Source organism: Lichenostomus cassidix, chromosome 1 (genome assembly GCF_008360975.1).
Source record: "Lichenostomus cassidix isolate B80296 chromosome 1, HeHo_3.0, whole genome shotgun sequence".
NCBI lineage: Eukaryota > Metazoa > Chordata > Aves > Passeriformes > Meliphagidae > Lichenostomus > Lichenostomus cassidix.
The window spans coordinates 41,152,739-41,166,097 of record NC_139479.1 but is presented as its reverse complement, the minus strand read 5'-3'; the positions used below and the strand labels follow the sequence as shown (position 1 = coordinate 41,166,097).

At 37.4% G+C, this 13,359-nt stretch overlaps 1 protein-coding gene across 1 annotated transcript in view; it reads left to right on the top strand.

Annotated features, from left to right (window-relative positions):
• The window catches only part of GPC6 (glypican 6), a 732,033-nt gene that overhangs the window by 388,821 nt on the left and 329,853 nt on the right, over positions 1–13,359 (top strand). The window contains exon 3 of the mRNA XM_085057688.1: positions 4,309–4,700. Coding sequence (XP_084913814.1) covers positions 4,309–4,700 — 392 coding nt within the window. The remainder of the gene's footprint in view (positions 1–4,308; positions 4,701–13,359) is intronic.

Here is a 13,359-nt window from a genome sequence, read left to right as displayed (position 1 = left end):
TATATCACTGTCCAGAACCTCTGAAGAGCTTTGTGCAGCTGAGCTGGTTTTTTCTCAGCTAACAGTGAGACTGATTGACCAGTGTATCAGATGCACCATAGTATGGCATTCAGGTCTCAAGTTCTGCTAAAAAGGAAAGCTGTGCAGAATATATGATAATTAAATTAAATTTTCCTTTTGGTCTTAGAGCTCATTAATATATTTTTGGATTTAGGAACTAGACAACAGTTTCTAGATTTGCTTCTTCTCCTACAGTCAGATGTTGCTTTTGCTGAAATAACAGAGGAAAAGAAAATGAAAGGGAACTTAACAGGCTGGGAATGATCATAGAATATCCACTCCAACATAATACAAATGTATGTCTCTAAAAATTACCTCTAGATATTTGTGCATATATTTTCCTAAAAGCAATTATTGCATCATGTCATGCTGCAGTATTATCCCTAATCTTGATCCACTGACTTTAGTTGACAGCTAGTCAACTTTGGAATTAAACTAGTTCCCATGTTGAGTTGCATTATGACACTAGTCTACCCATGTCAAAATAGAGTGAGAATGTCAACTCGCAGTTGGCAAAGTGGTGTGAGAGCTAACAAGACATTATTTTAAATCTGAGAGCTGTTCCTACCCTTCAGGAAGGGACTCTAGCAGTTCTGCCCTTTCACTTTGTGACTGAGTTGTCTTATCATAGCCAAAATATTTTAAAAGTATTCAGACTTCATTTGCAGAGACTATCTATTTTGCAACCTAAATTTACAAATAATGTTTAAAAATGAAAACTAGCTAAAGTGTGATCCATGGACTGGAAACCTGCCATTTAAGCCTATATAGAGCACATAATGGCTTACAAAAGCAATCTTCTCTCCATCTTTTCAGTGCCTCAGTGTGCCTTAGACCTTGTTCTTTTCAACTACCTCATTGAAGTGAACAGGCTTCCTGGGATCCTCTGGTTAATAAATGAAATCTGTATAAAAACATGCTGGCACCCAAAGACATATCCAGGACACATGCTGTCATATGAATGAATCATCACTTAAAATTAGGAAAAATTATTTCCAGCATTAACACTGCTCAAGACAACCTATTTTGGCAGCAAAAAAATCACAAGATATATATTTTAAAACACTGCATATCTTGGTCTTATATAGATTCTCCTCTCCCACCCTAGGACTTGAGTGCCTTCCAGAAGCACATTAAGCAACATGACTAATGTCTGTCTCATCTTCATTCTTTTACTTGAAGCTGAAAAATTAAATTATTATTCAAAAACTACTTGCAAGTTGATGAAATATCATCTTTGCAATGAACATAAATTTTTTACATTACTTTGAATACCACGGAAAAATTCAACGTTTGCAGAAGCACATTCAGTTTCTACTGATGTAAGTGAGCAATTGCTCGGTTATGCCAGGACCCAGTTTCTACACATAAGCATTGCAAAGCAGACTACCTTCTTGATAAATGGGAGATTTGCAGGCTAAAAAGCAAACAATCCTTCACAGCAGCATTCATTTTGCTGGATGGGAGTTGATTGAGAAATTTTCTAATTAGCTCAACATGGGAGATCTCTTTCTCTCTGGAACTAAAAGGTATCCAATTTTGTCGTTGCTGTTGATTTATTATTCTGATCCTGCATGGGGTTACTGATGCAGGTAGCTCTCTTAACTAACAGTCTTTTGTGTCAAAGTGTACTAATGCTCCAACTTTTTAATGGCATAATTTAACTTTAGCAGTAGCTCTTGAAGACTAGAGACCTATAAGATGACTAAAAATTAAATAAATATACTGCTATTTAGAGGATGTTAGCTTTCCTACAGAATTAATGCATATGGTGTCACATTTGGACTAGCATGAAATTAAAACTTGTAGAGTTACTGATAATGATTGTACTGCAGTATAAATAAAGATTGTGACCAGTGTGGACCACGTTATGCTGGATGCTGTACAAGCAGAGAATAAATGTCTACTCCTTCCTGAAAAGTTGCTTCCAACAAGCTGAATGTGAGAATGCTAAATAATACACCTACACAAAGAAAGAGTAAGCTAATAATCTTAGACAAGAGGAGCTGTCAGCAAACTCAGTAAGGCTTTACTGTGACTGAGTTATGCAATGGCATGATCTTTTAAGATAAATAGTGGGATTCCCAGTATAGCTATGGATTGAGAGGAGCCAGCATGTGAGTTTAGAGCAGCCTCCCAGCATATACAGGGTTATGGGAAAGAGGTTGAGGGGCCTGGATTCACTGTTTTTGTGACTCTCTTTCCCAGCTATCATTGAGTTGCCCTGGTGTGAAAGCCTGGCTCCAACCTTAAAACAAGTTTTAATTTGAACCACAGGTTCTCTGCCATTTTTGCCTTCCAGATTGTGTGACTAGAGAATTAGATGTATTCAGCAGTGCAGTCACTGTGCATTATTTCTAGAAGAAGAAATGCTGAATGTATAAAGTAGTAATCATGGTGATTTGGATGTCAAAGATACCATCAGGTCAGGGTCAGTGGTGAAAAACAGGCTTATTTCGTTTGTCTCTTAAACAGAAGCCTGTTTGTTGAAGACAACAAATTTTTCTATTTGGCAACAAAATTTTGATATGGCCTTTTTTTTCCCCCTTTTGTTTCTCTTTTTTTTTTTTTCATTCCCCTACATAAACTATTTGGCAACAGCTTATCCTTTGCCAGATGGAATTTATTCCTTATGAAGAGCTGCAGTTTTAATGACAGTTTAGACATTGATATATTTATTAGACTATATTTTCCCTGTAATAAATGCTTTGATGTAGCAAGTATGTTCTCAATGTTCTGTGTACACATTTTCAAAACAACCCCTTTCCAGTTATCTCAGAGATCAAAGACTGGGGCTTTGCACAACTCCTGCCAAAAATAAGAGTTTCTTTTCTTGCTGGGTCCTTGTAGACTGGCCTACAGTGTTTCGTGAATTCTGCTTTTATCTGATAACAGTTGCAAATCCTCAAATTTAGTGTAGATTTTTTCTTACATAGTCTTAATTTCCATCCTTTCTTTAGCATTGCAGTGGTTCTGCATTTTTATGAGTCACTGTGACCACAGCAGAGCCCTGTGTTAAAAGAGTATTCACATTATAGCATTGGCCAAGATTGGGAGAAGTCAGCACATCCCTGCAGTTAGCACACACAGATGTGTCTATGGGCAATGACCACAAATTAAGAATCTGGTATCCCTGAGTTGGTGTGTGATGACTCCTACTTCACTGTAAATAATTTAATTGCAGCAAATAAATGTTTTGCCAAAGGTTTTGGCATCTCTGCCTTGCTGTCTGCAATGCCCCATTTACTGGTCACAACAGTTATAGAACTCTCTTCCAAAGGTGGTTTAAGAAGGTTGACAACAAGACCTGTAGAAAGATCTGATCTTATGAAAGCCAGGGAATGCTATGCCTGCTTTGGTCAGCTGTGTTTAAAGAACTGTTGTACATTCTTGGTGAATTTTTTAGGAAACCCTAAGCACCATATTGAAGTTAGAGAATCTGAACAAAAGAGATGATTACATGTTTCTGCTGTATCCCATGGGCTCAGTTTCCAGTAAAAATAATTTCCACAAGCCACAATTTAGAAATAGGTTATGATTTGGTCCTCGGTAGATAAAAGGCACAGAAGCAGTAGTCTGAAATCCTTTCAAGAAAAACTTAATGCCTGCTCTTCCAAAATAAATGACTAGCACAGACTGGATGGAATTAGGAGGCTAGTTGTGACATGACTGGTGGAAGGTTCTAACACTGTTCTTCAGTAGGGTAAAAAATTATTATAAATACTAAGATTTTCTTAGCATTACCTATATATGTGACACATCTAAGAAGGATTCTTCTCATTTCCGCTCAAGGCTCTTTCAAGTTCTCTTCTAGAATATTTGCAAATAAGTATCCAGATTTATTTCCTTGGTTTTCTTCTACATTGTAAAACTTCATCAGAATGTAACTTCTAAAATCATTAAATTTTCACTTAAATCATCACATTAGTGACTTCACTTTTAACATAGAAGTTTCAGTATACTGGGTATGGAGGATATCACAAGGGACAGGGATTGCTATGTTCAAATAGTACCTGAAGAAGAAGTGGAACTCCCCTCCCTGAAGTTCTTTTAAACAGGTTTTTCTGCTCAGTGTTATAGGTTCTTCATCTTTCAGCCTCACTGGGGAATTTATTTTATACTCTATTTTTCTTAACTTTTAAATAAATCTATTTCATATCCAATGTCCAAAAGTTAGGAGGAAAGAAATAAGAAAACCCTTCATACCTTATTGTTGTATCCATTAACACCTGCTTGTTTTCCCTGCAGAGTTTTTCCGAGAACTTCTGGAGAATGCGGAAAGATCCTTAAATGACATGTTTGTCCGGACCTATGGCATGCTGTACATGCAGAACTCCGAGGTGTTCCAGGACCTCTTCACAGAGCTGAAGCGTTATTACACAGGAGGCAACGTGAACCTGGAGGAAATGCTGAACGACTTCTGGGCTCGGCTGCTGGAGCGGATGTTCCAGCTTATAAACCCCCAGTACCATTTCAGTGAGGACTACCTGGAGTGTGTGAGCAAATACACAGACCAGCTGAAGCCTTTTGGAGATGTTCCCAGGAAGCTGAAGGTTCAAGTGACTAGAGCATTTATTGCTGCACGGACCTTTGTGCAGGGGCTGACAGTGGGCAGAGAGGTGGCCAACAGAGTATCCAAGGTAATCTAAAACCAGGGTGATTTTTTTTTTTTTAGCTTGAATTTGTCTAAACTTGCTAGACAATTGAAATCTGTGTGTTTTTTTTTGTTGTTTTTTAAGGCACTGTGTTTGGTTGTTTTTTATGTCTACTGATACACCCATCCTAAGTTTATAAATATTAAGGCAATACTGCCTGGTAAGCATTTCTCTGTGCTTAGGACACAATGACATACCAATATACATCAATGTGATAGCATGGTAGTGATTGTCATTTGTAATTCAAAACTGGCTACATATATAAAAGATGGAGATTAGATCAGAATTTAAATGTTTCAAGCAAATTTATTCTGCTGTTCATTAGGAAAGTACAGCCCTCACAGCATTCATTCATCATGCAGCTGGGTGATGGATTTTGTTAGAAATGTCTAGTCATGTTTCTGATGAGAAAATAGACAAACAGTGACACCTCTGGAGCCTGAGCTTTCCCAAAGGATGGTTTGACTCACATTTATTTTAGTTTTAATTATTTATCCATGCAAATATTTATGACAATTATAATCCTTGAGGGCTTCACATAATTAAAGAAAAAATACACACAAAAATAACCCATCTGGGTACCACAAAGGTGCCTGAATGTCTTTCTCTTATATAGTATTTCAAAATTAGGTATATTTTTCTGAATTGCTGTTCCTAACTAGTTACTTGTTCTGTGATCTCACTTTTTCACAGTCCTCGTAGCATATTTGGACCTTGAATTCTGAAATGCTCTCATGAGATCCACGGTGAAATGCTCAAATGTTCATTTCTGAACAATAAGTGCATGAATGATTTTGATGCTTGGCCCATTCAATACTTTCCTACATTTACAAGGCTAAGCCATTCCTCTGGCTCAAGAGGACTGTCTCATTTGCTTCATTTAAATCACAGTCAGAAAATGAGGTAGAGCCAACCCATTGTACAGTGGACTGCAACTCAAGCACTCAACAAGATGGAGCTTTTAAACTTTTCTTAACCTGTGTTAGGTGATATTTTGCAGTTACAAATTGAGAAGCCCTGGAACCAGAGATGTAGTCAGGGGGAGAGCCTGATTTTATGCTTAGGAGACTGCATGGGAGGAAAAGGTCCTTTTTCACTTAAAACTCTGTAGATGAGATATGTGATCCTTATTGGTCAGCTAGAACCAAAGTCTTTTCCTCCAAGTGCCTTCCTGGGCTTGAGTGTTGCCTTTCTTTGATTTCTGGGACTGTCAATTCTTGGAGTCTTTCTGAATGGTGGCAAGGCATTGTCATGAAACCCCAGGCTGCCCAGGCTAGCTGGGAGCAGACACAGCCTTTTAGCCTCCAAATATGCAGAATGCATGTATCTGCAGCCCTGAATTTCCTCTGAAGAGTGATGATGTCCCCATGGGTCAGGTTTTAAGTGAAAATGCAGAGCTCTGATGTCACTGTTGTCAGCAGGCATTAGGTCTTGCTGGATCAGACTGGAGAAAGTAAGCTATGTAATTCATGTAATAGATGTATAATTTGTGAATCCCTCCTAGATTAAGGTCTGAATTGTCTGCTGAGATGTCACTTTGCCTGTGTATGTACATGACTGTACAGAATGTGCAGGTGTCTCCTCTCTCACGTATGCAGGAAATGTTTCCATCTCGGCTTCTGGGCTTTGGGTACATAAGCCCTTTCAAGAATAGGGTTTATAACAAGATTGCTAAATGATCCTATGATCCTATAATGAGAACTGCAGTCATAAAGTGGGGCTTTTTGTAGTGTCACTTGAAGATGATAACAATGGCTCAATAGTGCTTCTGGTTTTTGGTTGTTTTTTTTCTTTTAACGTGAAAGAAACACTTGAAATAATCGTTAAAAGGGCTCAGTGGGTGTTGAGAGTGTGATTGTGTGCTTTGTAGACACATAGTGATACTCCATTAGACTACATCTGGAGCACTGTGTTCAGTTTTTGGCCCCTTCCATACAAGGAGGATGTTGGCAAACTGAACAAGGTTCAGTGGTGGCCACCAGCATGATCTGGACTGGATTACTTGTCAGGTTGTGAGACTAGGGCTTCTTCATCCTGGAGAAGAGGCTGCTTCAGGGGCATTTAGCAATAGATCCTGGTGCCTCTAGGGAGGTCATTGGAGAAATGCAGCAAACCTCTTAACAATGGGGCATGGTATGATATGATGGACGAGTTGAAGCATTTCCTCTTGTCCTATCATAGCAGGCCCTACTAAAAATCCCATCCCCATCTGTCTTATAAGCCTCCTTTAAGTACTAGAAGGCTGCTAATAAGTTCTCGCTGGAGCTTCTCTTCTCCAGGCTGAACAGTCCCAAATCCCTCAGCCATGTCTTCATAGGAGAGGTGCTCCAGCCCATTTTTGTGGCCCTGCTTTGGACCCAGTATAACAGGTCTGCGTCTTTCCTGTGCGTAGAATTCCAGAGATGAATGTAGTAATCCAAGTGGGGTCTTCTATGAGCAGAGTACAGGGGTAGAATCACCTCCCTTGACCTGCTGGTCACATTTCTTTAGGATCATTATCCTGTGATCCTGTTAAAATATTAATAAAATGAACATTTTTGCTTAAATGTGGAATATGCTCGGATTGCATGACTAACTTTGGTATTAAAATCTCAGTGGCTGTGTAGATATGGCACATGAAAAACAATTGCTGGCCTTAGGGACTTCATGTTACATGCAGCCTGGTAAGGCAGATATGAAGAACCCCAAGTGGCACCAAATGTTCAAGATTAATAATTATCTTGTGGAAAGGCTGTGATTACTCTGGGAATGAATCTTTCATTGTCATATCATAAATGTGGACTTTCATGCTGGTTTATCTACTGTAGAAAATGGCAAATCCTTTTCTTTAAACATAATTTTAAAAGACTACAACTAGTTCTATAGTTAGTACATAACTGCAGCCAAAAATGAGGCAGGTAAATATCTTTTGTTGCTGTTTTGAAAGTCATCCAGATTCAGCACAGATTTGTTTCTCATTGTAGTCCAATATTGAGAGATTCTGTGATAAGGATGCCACATCTGGGTAAGTCAGGAGAAATGAATAAAGAGAGAAAATGGAAAGAAGAACTGTTGCAGTTCTTTTACAGAATCCTTTGTCCATTGTCTGAACAGAGGGGGATCTTCTACCTGCAACATCACAGGCTTAAAAGATTTTTTGCTTTCTATTTGTGGACCCATTATTTCACTGAACTGCCACAGACACAGAAAAATGTTGAGCCTACACCTTAAACACCATGAGAAAGAGAGTCACTAATGAGAAAGTTGGTAACAGCATCTCCTTTGGGCCTTTACTGTCTCATCATCTTCTGGAGCATTTCTGTAGAGGAGTTGGTGGGTCACGCATGCAGAAGGATTTGTTCCCTCTCTAATGTCAGGGACGTATCCTTTTTAAAGATTTCTCCTCAGAGAGGTTGTACTGTCTGAAAACAATGCAATCAGTGTATTCCTTGCAAAGGAGCTACATTTCTGGTTTTTCAATGAGGTGTGAACTCAAGCACACTCAAAGTAAGCAACATATATCACAAACATTTTCCTCTTACAATAGGATTTTGCAGTTTTGCAATTTGCTTGTCAGTGAGATTATAATTTAGTAAGCCACATTTAGATAAATGGGGAGGGTGGTTAGGACATCTTATTTTGTAATTTTTTTCAAATATTATATTTTAATTGTAAGCAGACATAGTTGCTTCCATCTGCCTGAAGTTTTATTAAGCTGTTTTAGTTAACAGTATTTGCATGATCTCTAAGTCTAATTACACTTTTAAATCTTCAGAGATTTTTAAATCTTTTAATTTCTCATTCTAATACATTAAAATTTGTCAGTCCTATGTTCCTATGCTGCTTAAATCTCCACTCAATGCAGTTTATTTCCACTGGCTTGAATGGACCAGCTTGCTAAATTCTATATATATTCTAGAAAGCTGTATAAGCATATGAGCAAAAAGTAATTACTTCTTAAAGTGAGAAAATTAATTCTTAATTTAAACTGATCTATTCATTAATATAGAAGAATCCTAAAATATCTCAAGTTCGAAGGGACCTATAAAGATCATTGAATCCAACTGCCTGCTGCTCGCAGGATTAACTAAAAATAAACCATATGGCTAAAAGCTTTATCCAGATGCTCCTTGAACTCTGACAGCCTTGGTTCCATGACCTCTTTCCTGGGGAGACTGTTCCAGTTACCAGCCACCCTCTCAGTGAAATACCTTTTCCTGCTGTCCAGTCTGAACTTGCCCTGATTCAGCTGCAAAGTATAATATTCAATACACATCAGAACTGCCATTTGGGGTATGTCAAAGGTCTGTTTAGTTGATTTTACCTCAGTGGCAGTAGTTTAAAGGTCAGTATAGGAGCAGAGCTTCTCAACTAGTATACTTTCTTAAGCTGTAGGTAGTAGATGTTTATGGACTTTTTGAACTATGGGTTCAGAAATAACTAGTTACATTTTCCACCACCTGTTTTTCCAGTAATTTGTCAGATTTTTAAAAGCTGGCTTTTCTGCTTTGCTATCATTTGGTTAAAAAAAATAAAAATAGTTCTGTGCTTCCCTTTTCCTCTGTAAAAATACAGCATATTAACGTTACTGTTATTAAATTTATTCATTTTTGTCAACTTTTGTCCTAGATAAAATAAATCAATAAACCAAACAAGACAAAACAAAACAAAAAACAAGCCTTCCTGACAAGCTGTGATTTAGTATCTAATGTTAAGCTGGAGAAGCTGCTGAAAATATTTCTGAAGTTGCTCCTAGCTGTGATTACCAATAATGTGACAGAAAAGACATGCATACTTTTCATGTTCATTTTTTTCTATGTCTGAACTCTGGACACTTTGTGAGAAAATAATGCTAAGTTATTCTCTCTGACTCTAAAAAAGCATACTCAGTAATTGTAATACTCTCTTTGAACTGTCGCTGAGTGGTGGAGAGTGTAAGCAGAAAAACACACAGGGAATTAAAATTTTTTAATGGAAGGGTTGATATGACTTTGCAGGAGCACATGATTCCTGAAATACTTTTCCCAAATATGTTAGTAGCTATATATTAATAGCTGAATTACAACAATTATAAAGCTAATCATAATGGGATTTTTTTTTTAATTAAATAAGGACCAAACATGGCCATGTGTAAAATAGAAACAGTTCCCAAGGAAAGATTAAGATTGAGGCTAAGGTTATTCCAAAATTGCCAAAATTGTTGTACTAGTTGATAAAGGCAATACTCTAACACAGGTGTTACCCCATCAGGTTGGCATTCCAACCAAAGGAAATATTTCCTGGAAACATTTTCTGTCCATATACTTTCCATGGAAAGCTACAGAAAACAGGAGAAAACCCCCCAAAAAGCATATTTTTTTCTGTCTCATGAGCCTAACTTCTCAGTTCTGACCTGTGCTGTTTCCTTGTTTTAACCTGGGTACATTCACACTGAGAACATGTGAGTTTAGTAGGAAAACACAAATGATGAAGCACAACTGGTCACTGATGTCCAAAAGCAGAGCCATTGGCCAGCTGTTCATTGCCCCAGTGCTGCCCAGAGCTCTGACTCCATCCCAGGCACACAGTTACATCTTCATTGCCCCTTGCACTAAATCTGCCGCACTAGGAACAGCAAGTGAGGGCAGAGTACTTTTATTCAGAGATCTAAGGTTTTAGTTATTATTTGCTTGTTTTGCTTTTCTCTAAGTTTGGCTGGTTTGTGGTTTGGGTTTTTTGTCTGAATTTGAGCACTTTCTTCCCACTGCATACTGGGAAAAGGAGAAGAAGAATTATTCTGAGTTTGGCTTTGACTTTCACTTGAAAATTCATGCTATCGGCAACCAGAGTAGTTTTTATACCAGGAGTAAAGTGAAGCTTAGCTCAGAGGCATCATTAAGTGCAGTTAGTGATTCTGTTAGTGGCATAAACATCAAAGATTTGTGACCCAGCCACTAAGAACTTATTTCATTAATGCATTTAAATATTAATTATCATTTATTAAAAAATAAAAAGAGGCTGTTACAATACTTTTGTCATTGCATGGCATAGGCTATATATCTACTTCTTTTTAAACCAATTAAAACCATTCATCCCCTGAATATTATTAAGTTATGTTAATATCAGACTTCTTATTAGGAGCCTGGTGATATATGAGCAAAGTGAAATAAATTCAGTAATACAATTATAAGGTTAAACCCAAGATTAGTAGTGAAAAGCAGTCTCTAGTAATTGCTTGTGATTACTTCTACTTGCAGAATGCCAGGCCACTGCTTTTCTAATATGCTGAATCAATATTCTTACAAACTCTGCTTTTCATGGTTTATAAATAAACATTCAACACTTTGTGAGAGGCATAAGTAAAGGCCAATATTGAATGACACAGTGATTCAGAATGTAATTATTGCAGGGGGGAGGGAATATGACATGGTGATAAGTCAGGTAATTAAAAGCCAAAACAAATTGTACTTTAAGCTTGGAAAATGTGATTTGCAGGGTGTGACAGATAAAGAGCTATGTGTCCTGTATATTTTAACTTCATTGGCTGAACAGATTTTGCTTGTTAAAGCCACAGAGAGAAAGGAAATCTGAAAAGACTATAGTTTTTAATAAGCTTTAATCCTCAGTTCAAACTGTTGGTTTAGGAACAGCCCAGCTGAGCAAGCATAGCTTTGATGATTGCATCTCTCTCTATTGTTTTAAGGTTTTTTCACTCATTCATTCTTTGAGTTTTCATTGAGTTAATGTATATTTACAAGAACTGGATCATACCATGACATGAATGGAGCCACATTCTTTTTTCAACTTCCTCTCCCTTGATGTTCCTCAGGCAGGGAGTCCAGGGATTATCCAGCCAGGGGAGTTTCAGAGCTCTGAGGTGTCTGTGGCACAAAAGCATGAATGAATTGTATCCACATTTGAGTTCTTTCTGGGAAGTATCCTTTGAAATGAGGTTCTTCAGCTGTGCTGAATATCTTTCCTCTTTTTTGGAAAGAAAAGGCACATAAACTGATGTATTTAATTGCACACATTTCATGGAGAAATAAAACAGATGTCTTCCAGATATCCCAGACATACTGCAGGTGCACTGATCTATTTTCTGCTTTGTGTGCACTGTTATCATCAGATGTTCCAGAAGAGCAATTCAGGAGAAAAGGCCTAAAATGAAACAGCAGCTTCAACAAAAGGAAAAAGGCAGTAGGAGATCTTCAAAAGCTCTGGTCTATGTCCTACCTGTGAGAATCATCAAATATAATCCAGCCTGGCCTCTCCATTTCCTAAGTCTTTAAATATCATTCAGCTTCCTTCATATTGAACTTAATAACCCAAGTTTAACTAAGTCATGTTGCTCAGTAAGACAGTCAGTCCTGCTCAGTATCCCTCCAGGAAGGTCTACTGATCAGGTTTATTCCTAGTGTGTGCCACATCACATCTCAAAATCTGAAGCAGTCCTGTCTTTTTTGTGTTCTTTGTATCATTCATAAGCAGAGATCTTGTGATTACGGACTTTAGCTTCTTTTGGGTTTTTTCTCAATGCCTACTGCATAAAAAGTACCCTTTAGTTCAGCTTTGCACGAAACTTCCAACTATGAATTAAGGACTGTAATGAGAGTATTTTAGTTTAACAACATTATTAAGCACTGTCATGACACATTAGAAAATTAATTAGTTTAATCAAGGTTTTCTGTAGGATTGCTGAAGTGCATATTTTACACACAATCCTTCAAAGTTCTCACACCAGATGTATTTACCACCTACAAAAGATGTTGATATGGCACCTGAAGAAACTATATTAAAAAATGTAGAACTTTTTCAGAGGCATTCCTAGAAAAAAGGATGTATCCTAATGCGTAACATGGTACACACTCAAGTCATGATAAAAACAATGGTGAAGAAGCAGATCTCATGCAGGAGCTTGCTGAGCCCACTAGATGTAGAAATCTGTAATTAATTTTACAGCAGGTTTTACATTTTTGCTGTTTTAGCATGGGAGAGTGAAAGAAAATTCAGAGGAATCAAATAGAAATAAGGAGATTAAAAAGTCTGAAGGTTAAGCGATGCAAGGAGATCTAGATCATCTTGTAACTTGCTGACTTTTTAGAATGACTCTTTTTACAGATTGTCTTAATCCTGTTTTGAAGACAGCCTATGGAAGCACTGTTTTCCAATCATGACTTGAGAAAAGCAATTAATTTTATTTCTCATGTGAGCCAGAAGCAAAAGAAATCCTAATAGGTTATTTGGCCTTCAGGTTTCTATGGAATACATCAGCCAAGAAAGTATCTGATTTACCTAAAATGCATCAGGAATACTAACTGAAGTTTAAATGCATCTCTGCTTAAGTGTTGCAGTCAACAAAGTCATCAGCAATATATTGAAAGAGTCAAATTTATTTGAGACTTTCAAATAATGAAGTCTGAAATCAACAGTGTGGATCTAAGTTCAATTCTCAGTTACTCAGGGGTCAGTTACAATTGGATTTCTTGTCTGCCTAAGTCTTGCATCTCAAAATATATCTCAAACAAACAAACAAAAAAAAAAGATGGTGTGAAGATAGGAATACAAAATGAAGATATCCATTGTCAGGAAAATAATTCTGGTAACCTATAAAATTTCAAACTTATCTACATACTCCAGTATCTGTTTCTTATGGGAGTTTTTTATTACACAAGCTTGCTGAGTTTTT